Source organism: Dromaius novaehollandiae, chromosome 2, assembly GCF_036370855.1.
Source record: "Dromaius novaehollandiae isolate bDroNov1 chromosome 2, bDroNov1.hap1, whole genome shotgun sequence".
Classification (NCBI taxonomy): domain Eukaryota; kingdom Metazoa; phylum Chordata; class Aves; order Casuariiformes; family Dromaiidae; genus Dromaius; species Dromaius novaehollandiae.
In genome coordinates, this window is record NC_088099.1 from 113,438,843 (window position 1) to 113,451,865 (window position 13,023).

General features: G+C 43.1%; 1 protein-coding gene across 2 annotated transcripts; it reads right to left on the minus strand.

Annotated features, from left to right (window-relative positions):
* Nucleotides 1–4,338: 4,338 nt before the first annotated feature.
* Nucleotides 4,339–12,633, minus strand: TUBB6 (tubulin beta 6 class V). Of its 2 annotated transcripts, XM_064507181.1 has the most exons (5): nt 12,535–12,633; nt 12,441–12,504; nt 11,758–11,866; nt 10,615–10,725; nt 4,339–5,886 (listed from the first exon to the last, which is right to left on the minus strand). In XM_064507181.1, the coding sequence occupies exons 2-5, from the start codon at nt 12,495–12,497 to the stop codon at nt 4,823–4,825; spliced, it is 1,341 nt and encodes a 446-aa protein (XP_064363251.1). In that variant the 5' UTR covers nt 12,498–12,504; nt 12,535–12,633; the 3' UTR covers nt 4,339–4,822. The 2 variants fall into 2 exon arrangements, with proteins under 2 accessions (XP_064363251.1, XP_025950124.1); XM_026094339.2 differs by having other exon boundaries at nt 12,441–12,633.
* Nucleotides 12,634–13,023: the final 390 nt, after the last annotated feature.

Here is a 13,023-nt window from a genome sequence, read left to right on the forward strand (position 1 = left end):
ACCTGACAGTCTCTCTCTCCCAGAAAAAGAGAGGGAGCATGGTTTTAGGGATATTTTTTCTTGGGGGGGGAGGGAGGAGACACCAAGCTTCTCTGGTGGACAAGAAATCCTTTAAGGGCATATGATTGAGAGGGCAGGTAGAGGGAATAATTAGTGATTGATTTCCATCTGTATGTTTTGACATTCTGGAAAGCAGTAGGATGGCAAAGGGGAAAAAAGTCTCTGTGGAAGGTCAGACATTAGCTTTTTGTTTTTGTTGCTCCAGTTATTTGAAATAAGCTGTTTATGGAAATGACTTTTTTTTTTCTTCTTTTAATGCTGCTATTGCCATCCATGATGTTGCCTGGCTAGCAGCAAGGGGGAAAAAGGGAAAGGGGGAGAATATGGCAATATAGGGAATACCTACTGTGCTTCCTTAGTTATTATCCATTTCTGTATATTCCTCTTATTGGAGTCTTCATTGTAGAATGAGCAATAAAAAGAAAATGTCCTGAATAAAACTAAACCTCAAATTCCATATTATTGGAATCATTGTTCAGAATGAATGACTTACTGCAAGTTAGTAAATTTGTTCTGAAAACTTAAATCTGGCACATATGGAGTAGTAGTGATCGATTTCTTTGTTCTTTGGATATGCTCTAGTGCTGTACTTCTAATGTAATCTGTATTAATGCCTTCAGTTTGTTTTATTTCTCCCTTTCTTTAGCTGAACACTTTTTTTTCTTGTTTGGAATAGGCAATTTCTAGGCAATGCTGGGAACTGAATATACTTATGTCATAAAGGTCAGTGTTCTGTTTATCCTTGGACTTTTGCAGGGGGGGGAGGAGTTGGGACACCCCTAACCTAACTCTTCACTGTGGCACTACCTGACTGTAAAAGAATAATCTCCTCTCCAGGAAATCTTCTCTCCCACTCCCCGTTTGTGCTGTCTACCTCTTCAGATTATAAATTCCACTCCTGTTAACAATGTACTGCAACTAAATAAGCTTATGATGATGTAAAAAAGGTGCAAGTCCCTCTGCCCTTAGTCTAGAGCATCAACTTCCTCCAGGTGGTCTTATTTCAGTAAGTTTTAATATGTTGTGCCAAAAAGTGGCAGAACTTGACTGTGCTGGGATTTTGGAACTAAAATTATATTTAAACAAAACTGTTTACCCAATCTGCTTCTTTAAAGTGAACTGTTAGCTTCCCCCTACTCCTGTATTTAAGACTTCAGAAGGTTTTAAGTTAAGCAAATCAACTGCAGTCTGCTGTGGCTTCCAATAAAGTCAGTTTATTTTCGGTTGTGAATGTGTCGAGCAGTGCTGCTTCCACTAACCAGGGCTTATACAGCATGAAGGGAGCCACTCATTTCCCTGCTCTTCACAGTGCTGGGAGAAGGAGCAGGTCTAGACAGACCCTCTTCCCCAGCCTGACCCTGCTCTTAGGAGGTGACCACCTTTTGCTCAGGACCTGTGAATGGAAGAGAAGAGAGAGAGAGGAGAAGAGAAACGCAAAAAGGCAGAGCTGAAGGCATTTCAGCGTATGGCGAGCTCAAGATCCTATGGGAGGCTCGGGTAAGGTAGCATGTGCAGGGGCTGTCATGCCTGACAACTAGGGAGCTGCCTGTTCCTTGCTGGTTTTGACTATGGGAGCTTTGCAAAGGAGCTTGCCCATCAAGTTATAGCTATATTTACCCGGAAAAAATGCTTCCCTGTCTCTCCCACTCCTTGTTTTCAAGTGGTTAGTGGGATGGGTTGTCATTTTTTTTCCCCTCATGCTGGCATTGGCAGAGGTGTTTGTGTCTGAGCAGTAACGGAAGTTGCACCCCCACCCACCCAAAGTGCCTCAGGTCTGCCTTATCCTGCCATACTCCTCCTCTGTATTTCTCTGTGGCCAGGTGCAAAGCAATGGAGAAGAGACAATGCAGGTGGGACAGGTGCAGAAAGGAAAGCTGCAAGGGACTAAGTTGAAAAATAGAGGGAAAGGGAAAAACAAAAAACATAGATGAGTATTAAAAAAAAAAGGAGTGATGGCATGTGGGACTCAACAGGTAAATATCAAAATAAAAGGTCTGTAAGAGTAGCAAATTATCTGAAAGGAAGTGAAACTGAAGGAAATTTTTGCCAAGCCTGTCACTAAAAGAGGTTTCAGTTTTATGGCTGAAGGAGCAGACGGTTAGAAAGTAGCTTGGCTGAAGAGGAATGGGAAGCCTTGCTTTATTTCATTTCATACTGCTCATGGTTTTCTTACTGCTTGCATACAAACTGATCTCTGAAGATGTTCCTACTACAGGTTTCTGCCATCTGTTTGTTTGTTTTTTTTAATCAGCTGGAAACAATCCCAGTTTTCCTCTTTTCACAAAGAGGGGATTAGGCTGCTTTCCCCACATCCACCCAGATTTTTTTAATGCAGTCTAGAAATTCCCATCTGTTGTGAGGAAAACACATAAATGAAAGAATGCATGAGAGGCAAAGTGGGATCAGAGGATGTTGTCATGTAGGGACTCCACAGGCTCAGAATCTATAGTCTGGATTTGGAATCAATGTGGGGAAAGCAATAAAGAACCTGGCTGACTAGATGAATCAATACTCAGCTTTTGGGGAATTGCAAAATTCCTGGTGTCTTTAGTATCTACCATAACAGAAGCATTTATGGACCCAGCTATAAATGCTTCTATTATTTATATACATCATTAATACAGAAAATTATTTTTTTATATGTGTGTATATAAGTATACATGTAGTTCCACAAACTGTAAGCAAGCTAGCTGGTCTTGGCTCATTCAGAAAAAGCTATGCTAGAGCTTTAAATGAAAAAGCTGTGCAGTAGATGTGTAATAGCAGGTTCTCTCTCTGTAGCATATTGTCCTCTCTCTTGGAGCTAATTGCCTCCAGTTTATAAAGCCATCAACTAAACTTTTAATTTTTAATGTTTTTCCCCCCCCAAGTACTTTGTTTTGTACCATATTCACTGTTAATTTCTCATTAATGCATTTAGAGTTTTAGCATATTCTTAGGTCATGCTAAATACACAGCTACAATAGCCCACCATTTGTAAAATACATTGTTAGTCTATTGCTAGTCTATTTTGCATCACTGGCCCTTTAGACCTGACTCCACCATAACCCTTCAAAACAGAGAGGCAGGCTCTTTGAGGCACTGCCTATGCATCAGTGCCAAAGTGAGTTTGGTTAGCATGGTTTAACAACTGCATCAATCCATGATGTCACTGTTTATGAGAAACATGTGCTTGATTAAAATGAAATTAGTTCCAATCCTGTGTAGAATAAAATTGGACAGACAATTTTAGCTTATATGATTCATAAAGCTGCCTGGCTCACATTCTTTATAAAATGCTGTCTCATTCCCTGAGCCCTAAATTAGCAATACATGACATACCTTGTTAGGAGTGATGGATCTTTGGAAATTACACTAGTATGTTTGTAAAGTGCCTTTTAAGTATTGAGAAACGCTTTTGCTTAAAAAGCACTTTGGAAGGAGAGATGAAAAGGAGCAAAGAGTTCCTGAAACATGTAAAGTTTGGATTTCTGGAGGGTTTTCCTCTTTATTTGCTTGTTTTGTTGCCTAGAAACTGACCTAAATAGGGCTCCACAAAGACAGAGTGTTCTCTGGTGGAGGCTCTCCAGTGGAGAGGAGCTTTTTAATTGATAAAACCAGAAGCATAAAGTATGCACAGAGTGAATACCCAACATCACTTTGTCAAGGCAGCAAGTCAGCTAGGTAAGACAGAGACCTTTCTGTTTTAACTTGAGTGTAAGATTAACTGTTCTACATCTTCCATTTGACCAGCTGTTTTGAATAGCATGAATAAATACTCTTTTTTGTATTTTATCCTTAATCTTCCCTGTGATTTTAATATATCTGGATAACAAGGCATCCACAGGTGAGATGAACTTACAAATGTGAGTGGTGAGATACATCGACAAGTAACCTATGCCTCCTCTCTCACCGTGTTCTGTACAGTATCTGAATTTCAGCTACATGGGCTAGGTGGAATGGAGTCACAAATCCAAAGCACCAGTAACTGGTGGTAACCAGAAAGACAGGGGATTAGCAAGATACAGGGATGCCAGTTTGAACCCTGAGGGTCCTTAAGGAACATGTCATAAACAGATAGACTTAATATATATGTTCTGTGATTATTCTGCAGCAAGTGACCAAGTCATAGTGTAAATCCTAAAAACACTAGCCTCTAGCCTGCAGCTCACTGCAACTCACACAGCAGTGAGTCCCCAAAACACTTGCACTTTAGAGGATGCTAATCTTTTTTTATTTTGTTTTGCTACTAGAGGACTGAAGTTAAATATCATTGTTAATATTTACTGTACAGAACAGTTAAATCTTTTTCTTTTTATTATGAATAAATTTTGTTCCTGGCAGTTCAGTATTGTACATTCAATACAGAATGATTACTTCAAACCCACAAGTTTTTCTTATTCATAACTGGATGAAAATAGTGCAGCTCTGTTTTGCAGATTTTCATGCCTGTTTTACTTCTTGTACAACTTTATGGAAGACAAATTCTGTTTGGAACAAAAAAAAATATCCCAAACTAGCAATCTCTGTGTTCAGACTCTTAGGCCAAAGTATTAACTGAATGCCTTACATTTGTCTCATGAATAGAAATGGCCTGATTTCCAGAAGTGCTGAACATCCTCAGTTCCCAGTGACCTCAATGGACTCTGAAAAGCACCTCTAACATCTGAGACTTGTGCTCATTTTCTTCTTTTTTTGAAGCTTAAATACAGATTCATAAGCCTAATGATTAGAAATCCAGATTTGAGAATTTGACCTGGAAATTTTTTTTTTCATAATTTCTTTATTCGTTGATTTCTTCTTCCTCATCTTCAAATGTTTCCTCTCCATCATTTGCTGTAGCTTCTTGGTACTGCTGATACTCTGAAACCAGATCATTCATGTTGCTTTCTGCTTCCGTAAATTCCATTTCATCCATTCCTTCTCCTGTGAACCAGTGTAGAAAGGCCTTTCTCCTGAACATGGCAGAAAATTGCTCAGAAATCCTTTTGAAGAGCTCTTGAATAGCTGTACTGTTGCCAATGAATGTGGAAGCCATCTTGAGACCACGAGGCGGTATGTCACAAACTGCCACCTTGACATTGTTTGGGATCCATTCCACAAAGTAACTACTATTCTTGTTCTGGATGGCCAGCATCTGCTCGTCAACCTCCTTCATGGACATGGGACCACGGAAGACCGTAGCCACTGTCAAATATCGCCCGTGTCTTGGGTCACAGGCTGCCATCATATTTTTGGCATCAAACATTTGCTGGGTGAGCTCTGGAACAGTGAGTGCTCGGTATTGCTGGCTGCCTCGGGCTGTCAAAGGAGCAAAGCCTGGCATGAAAAAGTGAAGGCGGGGGAAAGGGACCATATTTACTGCCAGCTTCCGGAGGTCAGCGTTTAGTTGGCCTGGAAAACGCAGCGATGTAGTCACTCCACTCATGGTAGCAGAAACCAAGTGGTTTAAATCTCCATATGTCGGAGTAGTAAGCTTCAGCGTGCGGAAGCAAATATCATACAAAGCTTCATTATCAATGCAGTAGGTTTCATCTGTATTTTCAACCAGTTGGTGGACTGAGAGAGTAGCATTATAAGGCTCCACCACTGTATCAGAAACCTTTGGAGAGGGCATGACACTAAATGTATTCATTATCCTGTCAGGATATTCCTCTCGTATTTTGCTGATGAGAAGTGTTCCCATGCCAGACCCTGTCCCTCCTCCCAGGGAATGAGTGAGCTGAAATCCTTGCAAGCAATCGCAGTGTTCACACTCCTTTCTTACTACATCAAGCACGGAATCAACCAACTCTGCTCCTTCTGTATAGTGTCCTTTAGCCCAGTTATTTCCTGCACCAGTTTGTCCTAAAATAACACAAAAGGGACAAAAAGTATACAAAATTACTGATAGGGTCTGGTACTTGGATACATACTGGATTCAGATCACATCTATAATAAAAGCTGCAATAAATCTTTCAGGTAGTTGTACTCTTCAGTTTTGCTTACAGATATCTCTGGAAATGTCAGCAGAAACGTTTTATATGATCTCCTTTTGCTTCAAATCCCTGGTAGTTTTCACTTGTGCCTTTTTGGTTAAGTGGCTTTTTCTTTTTAGATATTCAACTTTCTATAAATGCAAAAATGGACTCAACTCATTGTTTTGAAAGCTTTCACACTCCCAAAACTGCTTATTCCATAAACACGAGGAGACTGTTTACATTTAAATGCTTTCTGTTTATAGGGAACATGAGGTACACAAAGCTAAATCACAGATACTTTTCTAAATGAGAAGTTCTTAGACTGTTCCTGTGAGCTGCTACTTTTTCACAGGAACCATTGTTGTCATTCAAGAATGAGGCTAGGCTTAAGAAATCTTATTTAATTTATTATATCAAGAACTATATTGATTTAAATTTATGATTACCTAGCCCAATTCAAAATACTGATCAACAGAAGCTTTAAAGATGTTATTTTGAAATCCTGGGAGTTGAGTGCCTTTTAAACTTTTACTGGTTTCCCTAAGGAACTCACTGTTCTTCAGGATCTGCAGAGCAACTTGCAAAATTGAATTACTAATGTCTAATGAGCCCTTCATTTTCTCCCCATGGCTTCCATTTTCATTTTACATGCCCTGCATAATCCACTCAGTATCTTATGATGGATGGTCTTGCTATGTCACCATTTCATTATTCCTTGGATAACAAGAAGGATTAAAAGGGAGATCAGCTTTTAATACTCCTGTTCCTCACAGTATCTGCTACTTAAAGACATTGTGCCACTGAAGTTCAGTGAGTGGCACTTGTGAGTTATGATACATTGTTCAAATATAACGCATTCTAGTTTCACTGCATTAGAACTCGGTTTCCTAATGTTGTACTTGGCTAGTTAATGCATCGTTCTGTATGTCGCTGTATTTTCCTAAGAACCTAGGAAGCTCAGCACTTCCTGTCCAGCTGGACAAAATACAAAATAATATCCTTCAAAAACTAAATAGGATCAAAACTGTCTGCAGTGTACTCGAACAGATCCCCTGCTACAGATAGGGCAGCACATCAGTCTGCACACTAACAAGCAAATAGCACTCCAAGATGTGGAAGGATCCTAACAAAGCCAAATTCTGAGTTTAGGGCTTTATTTTGCAGATTGTCCCTTGGGAAAACATCCCATCATCCTACTCCAATGGGCAGTGAGATATGGAGAGAATAGAGAATAGGAGCAAAGCACAAGGAGAGAAGAGAATGGGAATTAATCTTACATGGTAACTGACTCACAAAACATGGGGAAATGATGTGTTCACAGAAGAAAAATAAAAAAGAAGCAGCAAGAGCCTAATACAGACATGGACCTGTCCTCCTCCTCCAGGCCCTCCACTGCACTACACTCCCCTGGTCTTAATCTGAGTCACTCAAACTCCTAGATGCCCACATCATTACCACTGCTACCTCTCTCTAGTGCTCTAATACCACCTGTTTCAGCTGCAGCATTTAAATGGAGCAGTGGCTGCCTACACCAATAGTAATGGTTTCCCTCGAGCCAACGCTATCAACCACTCGCATGGTAACGTTGCACTGCACCACTAGCTGGCCACCTACCCAGGTCCTCCTGTGCTCCTACATGAGATTTCCTCCAATGTGCACGTGTACGCTCAGTAATGTGATGCTTCAAGACTCACTGACTCTACGGCACTGTAACAATACAGCATTATTACTGATCAGTGATTATCAGTGTACCGTACATAAACAATAAGCCCTGGAAGCTCCAGACTTCTTACCCATGACAGTACAGTACAGTGTGGAGAAGCCCTGGTGCTGATGAGGCTGCCATATATCTGGAAATCTTGATCATGACCCTGTGAAACCCCACTGGATGCACTCCACATAGCAGGTACCCACCAAACCTCTGGAAGTCTTAGACAAACACAAAATTATCAAATTCCATCTGAATTAAACCTCTAGGTGGAAAATGAGAGCATGTACACAAAAATCAGGACTTGCAGCAAATCTAACACTGGAAACTATTTTATGCAGCCAGTTTCTAGCATCCTGTTTCTGCCTTTTCTCACTGTGCATTTACCAAGATCTAGAGTAAGTCTACCAGAAGCAATCCCACAAATGATCCTGCACTCTTGATACCTCCAGGTACCAGGTCCTTCTACCACTTCTTCCTCCAGTGCATTGTAGTGCTATTACTGATGCTCAAGTTGAGCTGCACATATATAGAAGCCATTTGTCTAACAGATGGTTTCTTTTTTAATCCCCCAAACAGCAACTCTACATCCTGCAATATTCTTTCACTCCTTTCCTCTCCACTGCTACCGTAAGAGACAAACCTGGGAAGAGAGACTGGTAGTTTGCACGATAATGCCTAGAAGCCCAGTGTGGACAGCATATGATTCATGGTGGGAAGGACAGCTCCTTTGACTGGCCAAGAGCCATTTTGTGGTTGCCCCTACAGACATAACATGAGTTGAAGTGATATCTATGCAGAAGAACCAGCAAGGATGCAGAGGAGAAAAGAATGAGAAACAAAGAAACGTAGAAATTGAAGCTAGTTAAAAATCAGAGATCACGGCAGTTCCTGGTAGGTAGTTCTGTTAGGCGGCCAGTAGACCTCCCAGTTCTCCTACAGCAAGCTCATTCCATCTGTGTTCCTTCACCTTTTAGATCACTACCTTGTTAATGCAAACATTAAAGCACAAAGATATGTTTGTGTCCATTCCAATCTCCTGCTGATCAGAGCTGAAAGTTGGAGCTGAAATTCCTGAATCTGGATTTGTGATCAGGGCTCACATCCAGAGAAACACACTTGCATGGAACTGTCATTGATGGTCTGCAACTGCTCACCATGGGGACATCCACACGTGTATGTATAAACAAGCAGAGACTGTAAACATCTCCAGGAGAAGGAGCCCCAGCAGCCTGGGATACAGCAAGTATGGAACTGCTAACTTCTGCCACAAAATCCTTTGTGGGCCCAGGCTAAATTTTTTTTAAAAGAGAATACAAAATGCTTTGTTGGCTTTTGACATAGAAGATCATTACTTCAGCACTGAGGCAGCCATTCTGCATTATTCAGCAGGTTGGGAGGACAGTGCCTGATGCTGGCAGGCAGCTTCTGTCAGATATCAGTTGATCACATGCTGCTAGTTCATTGTTAGCTTGGCAGGAAGGGAGTACAGTGAACTGGGCTATTGTTGAAGATGCTCTGAACTGATTTTTGCTCTGTTTTTTTTGGAGGTATGCCAAACTGCAAAGTTCCAATTCAGCTATTTTGAAAGGTCAGGTGAACTCATTTTCAGGGGTCTGCAGTAGGTCCACTCAGGAGAAAGGGAGTGAATGGGGAAGCCCAAATACAGAAGCATACTCTGTAACGATGCCTGGATCTAAGGCTCCCCCCCACCCCCACAAGCTTTCTTCTATTTACTGTAATCTAAAAACCCTATGAAAGAGACCCTCAGCATCACTGCCATGGAGTACCCTGGAGAAGAACAGGGATATCGTTAAAAGATTTAAGTCTGTTAAAGGCTGACTTTGCTTCTTACTCCCCCACCCAAGCAGCAATAATCTGGGCTAAAGTTTGTTTTATACCTCCCAAACAATGTTTATCTTTCCTCTGTCTGTCCCTGGCATTGTTCCTTCCTTAACACAATATACCAAGCTAAGTTGCAACCTAAGCTTGCCTTGGCAGGGGGAAGATGGCCTTGTGGCTAATGCAGACTTGGAAACCAAATGGAGATGACAGTTCTCATGGTAACTTTCATTCTGACTTCCTGTTTGGGCAAGTGGGGCACTTAACTTTCACACACACTGTTTCTTCTTTAGTATGAAGGGACTGAAAATGTTTCTGTACTTCACAAGCACACTGTGAAATTTAATCCTGATAACGCATTTTTAAGTTTAGATGGAAAGTACTAGAAAAGTGCAAAGTAAAACAACAATAGCCACAAAAAAAAAAAAACACTCCAAGAGCTGCAAAACCAGAAGTTCCCCACATGTTTTCAGGTTCTTGATTATGTCAGAAAATAACTCAATAGCTGGATATATAGGACAGTCTGTTTTCACATTACTGTTAGTCTTCCTCCACTATTTACTGTACTGCATTTTAATGATCTGCTGAAAAAGTTAAATAAATTACATAGCCTCTAAACAATGTCATACTCAAGGATTTAATGTGAAATCAAGTTAACTGTGGTTTGGCTGGTTTGTGGTTGAGGTTTTTCTCTCCATTTTCTGCAGAATTTCCATGAATTTTGTTGTAAATAAGGGGTCTCAGGATTTCCTTAGGGATCATGTATATTGAAAGCAAATGTAGATTATCTGAGTATTATAGGAAACTTTGTTATAGTTTGTTAATTGAAGGAAAGCAATTAACAGAAGAATGACTGCTTCAGTTAACAGGATCTTTTGGATGGCTGTCTTATGGCTAATTGGAACTGCATTGTTAAACTATTAAATTTCTCAGTGCTAATGATGACCTTAAGCTGTTTGGAATACAGAGGAGGCAACATAGTTTGAATGCTTTTTGATCATTTGCTTGGTAATTGAACACCTGTTAGATATTTTCGTATTTTTAAAAAAAGTAACATTCACATACCAAAGATGAAATTATCAGGTCGGAAGAGCTGACCAAAAGGACCAGATCGCACACTATCCATGGTTCCCGGCTCCAAGTCCACTAAGACTGCTCTTGGTACGAATTTCTGGGCTACAATAGAAAGTATGACCTTAGCATTCTGATGTAAACTAAATCTCTTATAGCTTTCGATACATTCTATCTCATATTATAAGTCTAGTTAGGATGTACATATACATATACAGGAAATCATAATAAAAACATAGTATCATGGGAACATCTCAGTTCTGCTTAAATGGACTTTCAATCTTTTGGGTTTTGGTCATACAGATGGCATATTGTTTTCTGAAAGGTCTTTTTTAGCAATAGATACAGGGAAGGGAAGTTTTTGATTAGCAGAAATGTTTGACATGTTCTTTTCTGTGTGTAATGGCATGAATGTAAGCTTTTTTTTTTTTGTCCAAATAATCCTAGAACACTTTACAAGCTTTATGCTTGAAGAATCATCTCCACTCAAACAAAGCTACTTGATGTAGGTGGCAAACAGTAGAAGATTAGCACAGCTACCACAGAGGAAAATAAGGAATTCTGTATTCAGCTGAGTTGGAGGAAGATCATGCAAATAATATGAGTATGCTGGACAGAAGTCAAAACAAAACACACTTGCAGGTTCATGTCAGCAGACTAAATGACTTGTGATCCCCATTTTGCAATGTAACACCCTCCAACACTAGACTGACTCATAGCACTCAGGCACCTTTGGCATCTTATTAAGAATTCACCCTTGAGTCCTCCATTAGCTAGGGCCCAACCCTCTCAGTCCCAGTATCAGGGACGGTGTACTCCAGATGCAGGCTCATAATACCAACAGCTTAATTCAGGGCAATTGATAAGACATCTGATGAATTAATGGTATGCTGAAAGAGCAAACACTTATTGTAGTGTTAGCTGGTAAACAAACTTCCACCTCCAGATCATAAGGCCATGGCCGTAGGGACAGCCCTTCTGTGTCATTTCTCTTTGCTGTGGGAGATAATAGCAGATATTGGGTGGCTGATGGCAAGCAAAGAGGGTGGCCGCACGTGTAGCAAGGCTTCGTGAACCTTCCGTTCCCCAGATCGCTGAGTGTCCCCTCTCCCACACCCCTCCCCATCCCACACTTACAAGATGATTCATTATAGTAGACATTGATCCTTTCCAGCTGCAGCGCTGAGTCACCGACATAGCCTCCGGCTGGGTCAATCCCATGTTCATCGCTGATCACTTCCCAAAACTAGGGGAGGCAGAGCAGAGCACAAGTGGGCCGGGAGCTCCCCGCGGCGCGGTGCGATGCGGCGCGGCGGCAGCTGCCGGATTCCTGGCGCGCCCGCCCCGCCCTGTCGCCCCGCGGCACGGGCGCCGCACGAGCCCAGGATTCAAACGCCAACGGACGGGCGGGCGGCGGCGCCGCAAACTTGGCGCTGCGGCACTGGGCGGATTTTTCTTTTTTTTTTTTTTTCTTTGCCGCCCTTTCCCGCTTTGGGGTCACTGCCTGGCCAATCTTAAAAAAAAAAGTAAAATAAAATAAAATACGGTCGCCCCCCTTTGGTTTCAGCGTATCCCGAAGCCTTTTATGGTCACAGGGAGGAGGCGAGATGCGCGGCGCCCCGGATCCCCCAGCTCCTCTCGGCAGCGGCTCCCTCAGCGAGCCGGACACCCGAGCTGCCCCCGCGGGGGCGGAAAGGGGGGTAAAATCCGCCCTCGCAGGGCGAAACCGGCTGAAGCCAGGGAGGGGGCGCGGCGGCTGCCCTGCCGCGGAGCCCCGAGAGGCTTCACAAGCAGCGGGCAGCCGGGCGCCGCTCGCTCACCTTGGTCCCGATCTGGTTGCCACACTGGCCCGCCTGGATGTGCACGATCTCCCTCATGGCGACGCGCACCGCACCGCACCGCACCGCACCGCACCGCACCGCACCGCACCGCACGCCTCGCTGTGCCCAACTATGCGCGTCGGCTCCGGCCCCGGCGGCACTTTATGGGCGGCGCACCCCCCCCTCCCCTCCCCCACCCGCCCGCCCGGCGCAGCTCGCCCAACGGCCGCCCCCGCCGCGGCCCGCCCTCGCCCGCGGCCCGGTCCTGGGGGGGGACGGGACGGGATGAGCTTCGTAGCGTTAACCCTGTGTCCGCAGGGCAGCTCCTCGCTACAGCGCGCCAGTCCGCGCTGCGGGTAACGGGGATTAGCGGCGGTGGCACTCGCCGCTCTGCCGCAGCGGCGGTTTCGAGCAAAGGCAGACCCGCGGTGAGAGCGGCCTGGGAGGGTCTGGCCAAGGTTGCTGATCGGGCTGCTAGTTGTGTTCTTGCTTTAGGTCAGTCGAGAGGAATTGTTCTTACAGAGTGCTGTTTTCCACGTCGGTATCCGCAGTAAGAATCCCTGGCTCTTTCTCATCCACGTTT

What these genes read in the sequence shown, in the direction of transcription:
- TUBB6 (XM_064507181.1), bottom strand. Translation starts at nt 12,497, where the DNA reads ATGAGGGAGATCGTGCACATCCAGGCGGGCCAGTGTGGCAACCAGATC. An exon ending in GCAACCAGATCGGGACCAAG is followed by an intron (nt 11,867 to 12,440) that starts GTGAGCGAGCGG and finishes TGCCTCCCCTAG; the next exon opens with TTTTGGGAAGTGATCAGCGA. An exon ending in CTACTATAATGAATCATCTT is followed by an intron (nt 10,726 to 11,757) that starts GTAAGTGTGGGA and finishes TTTCTATTGTAG; the next exon opens with CCCAGAAATTCGTACCAAGA.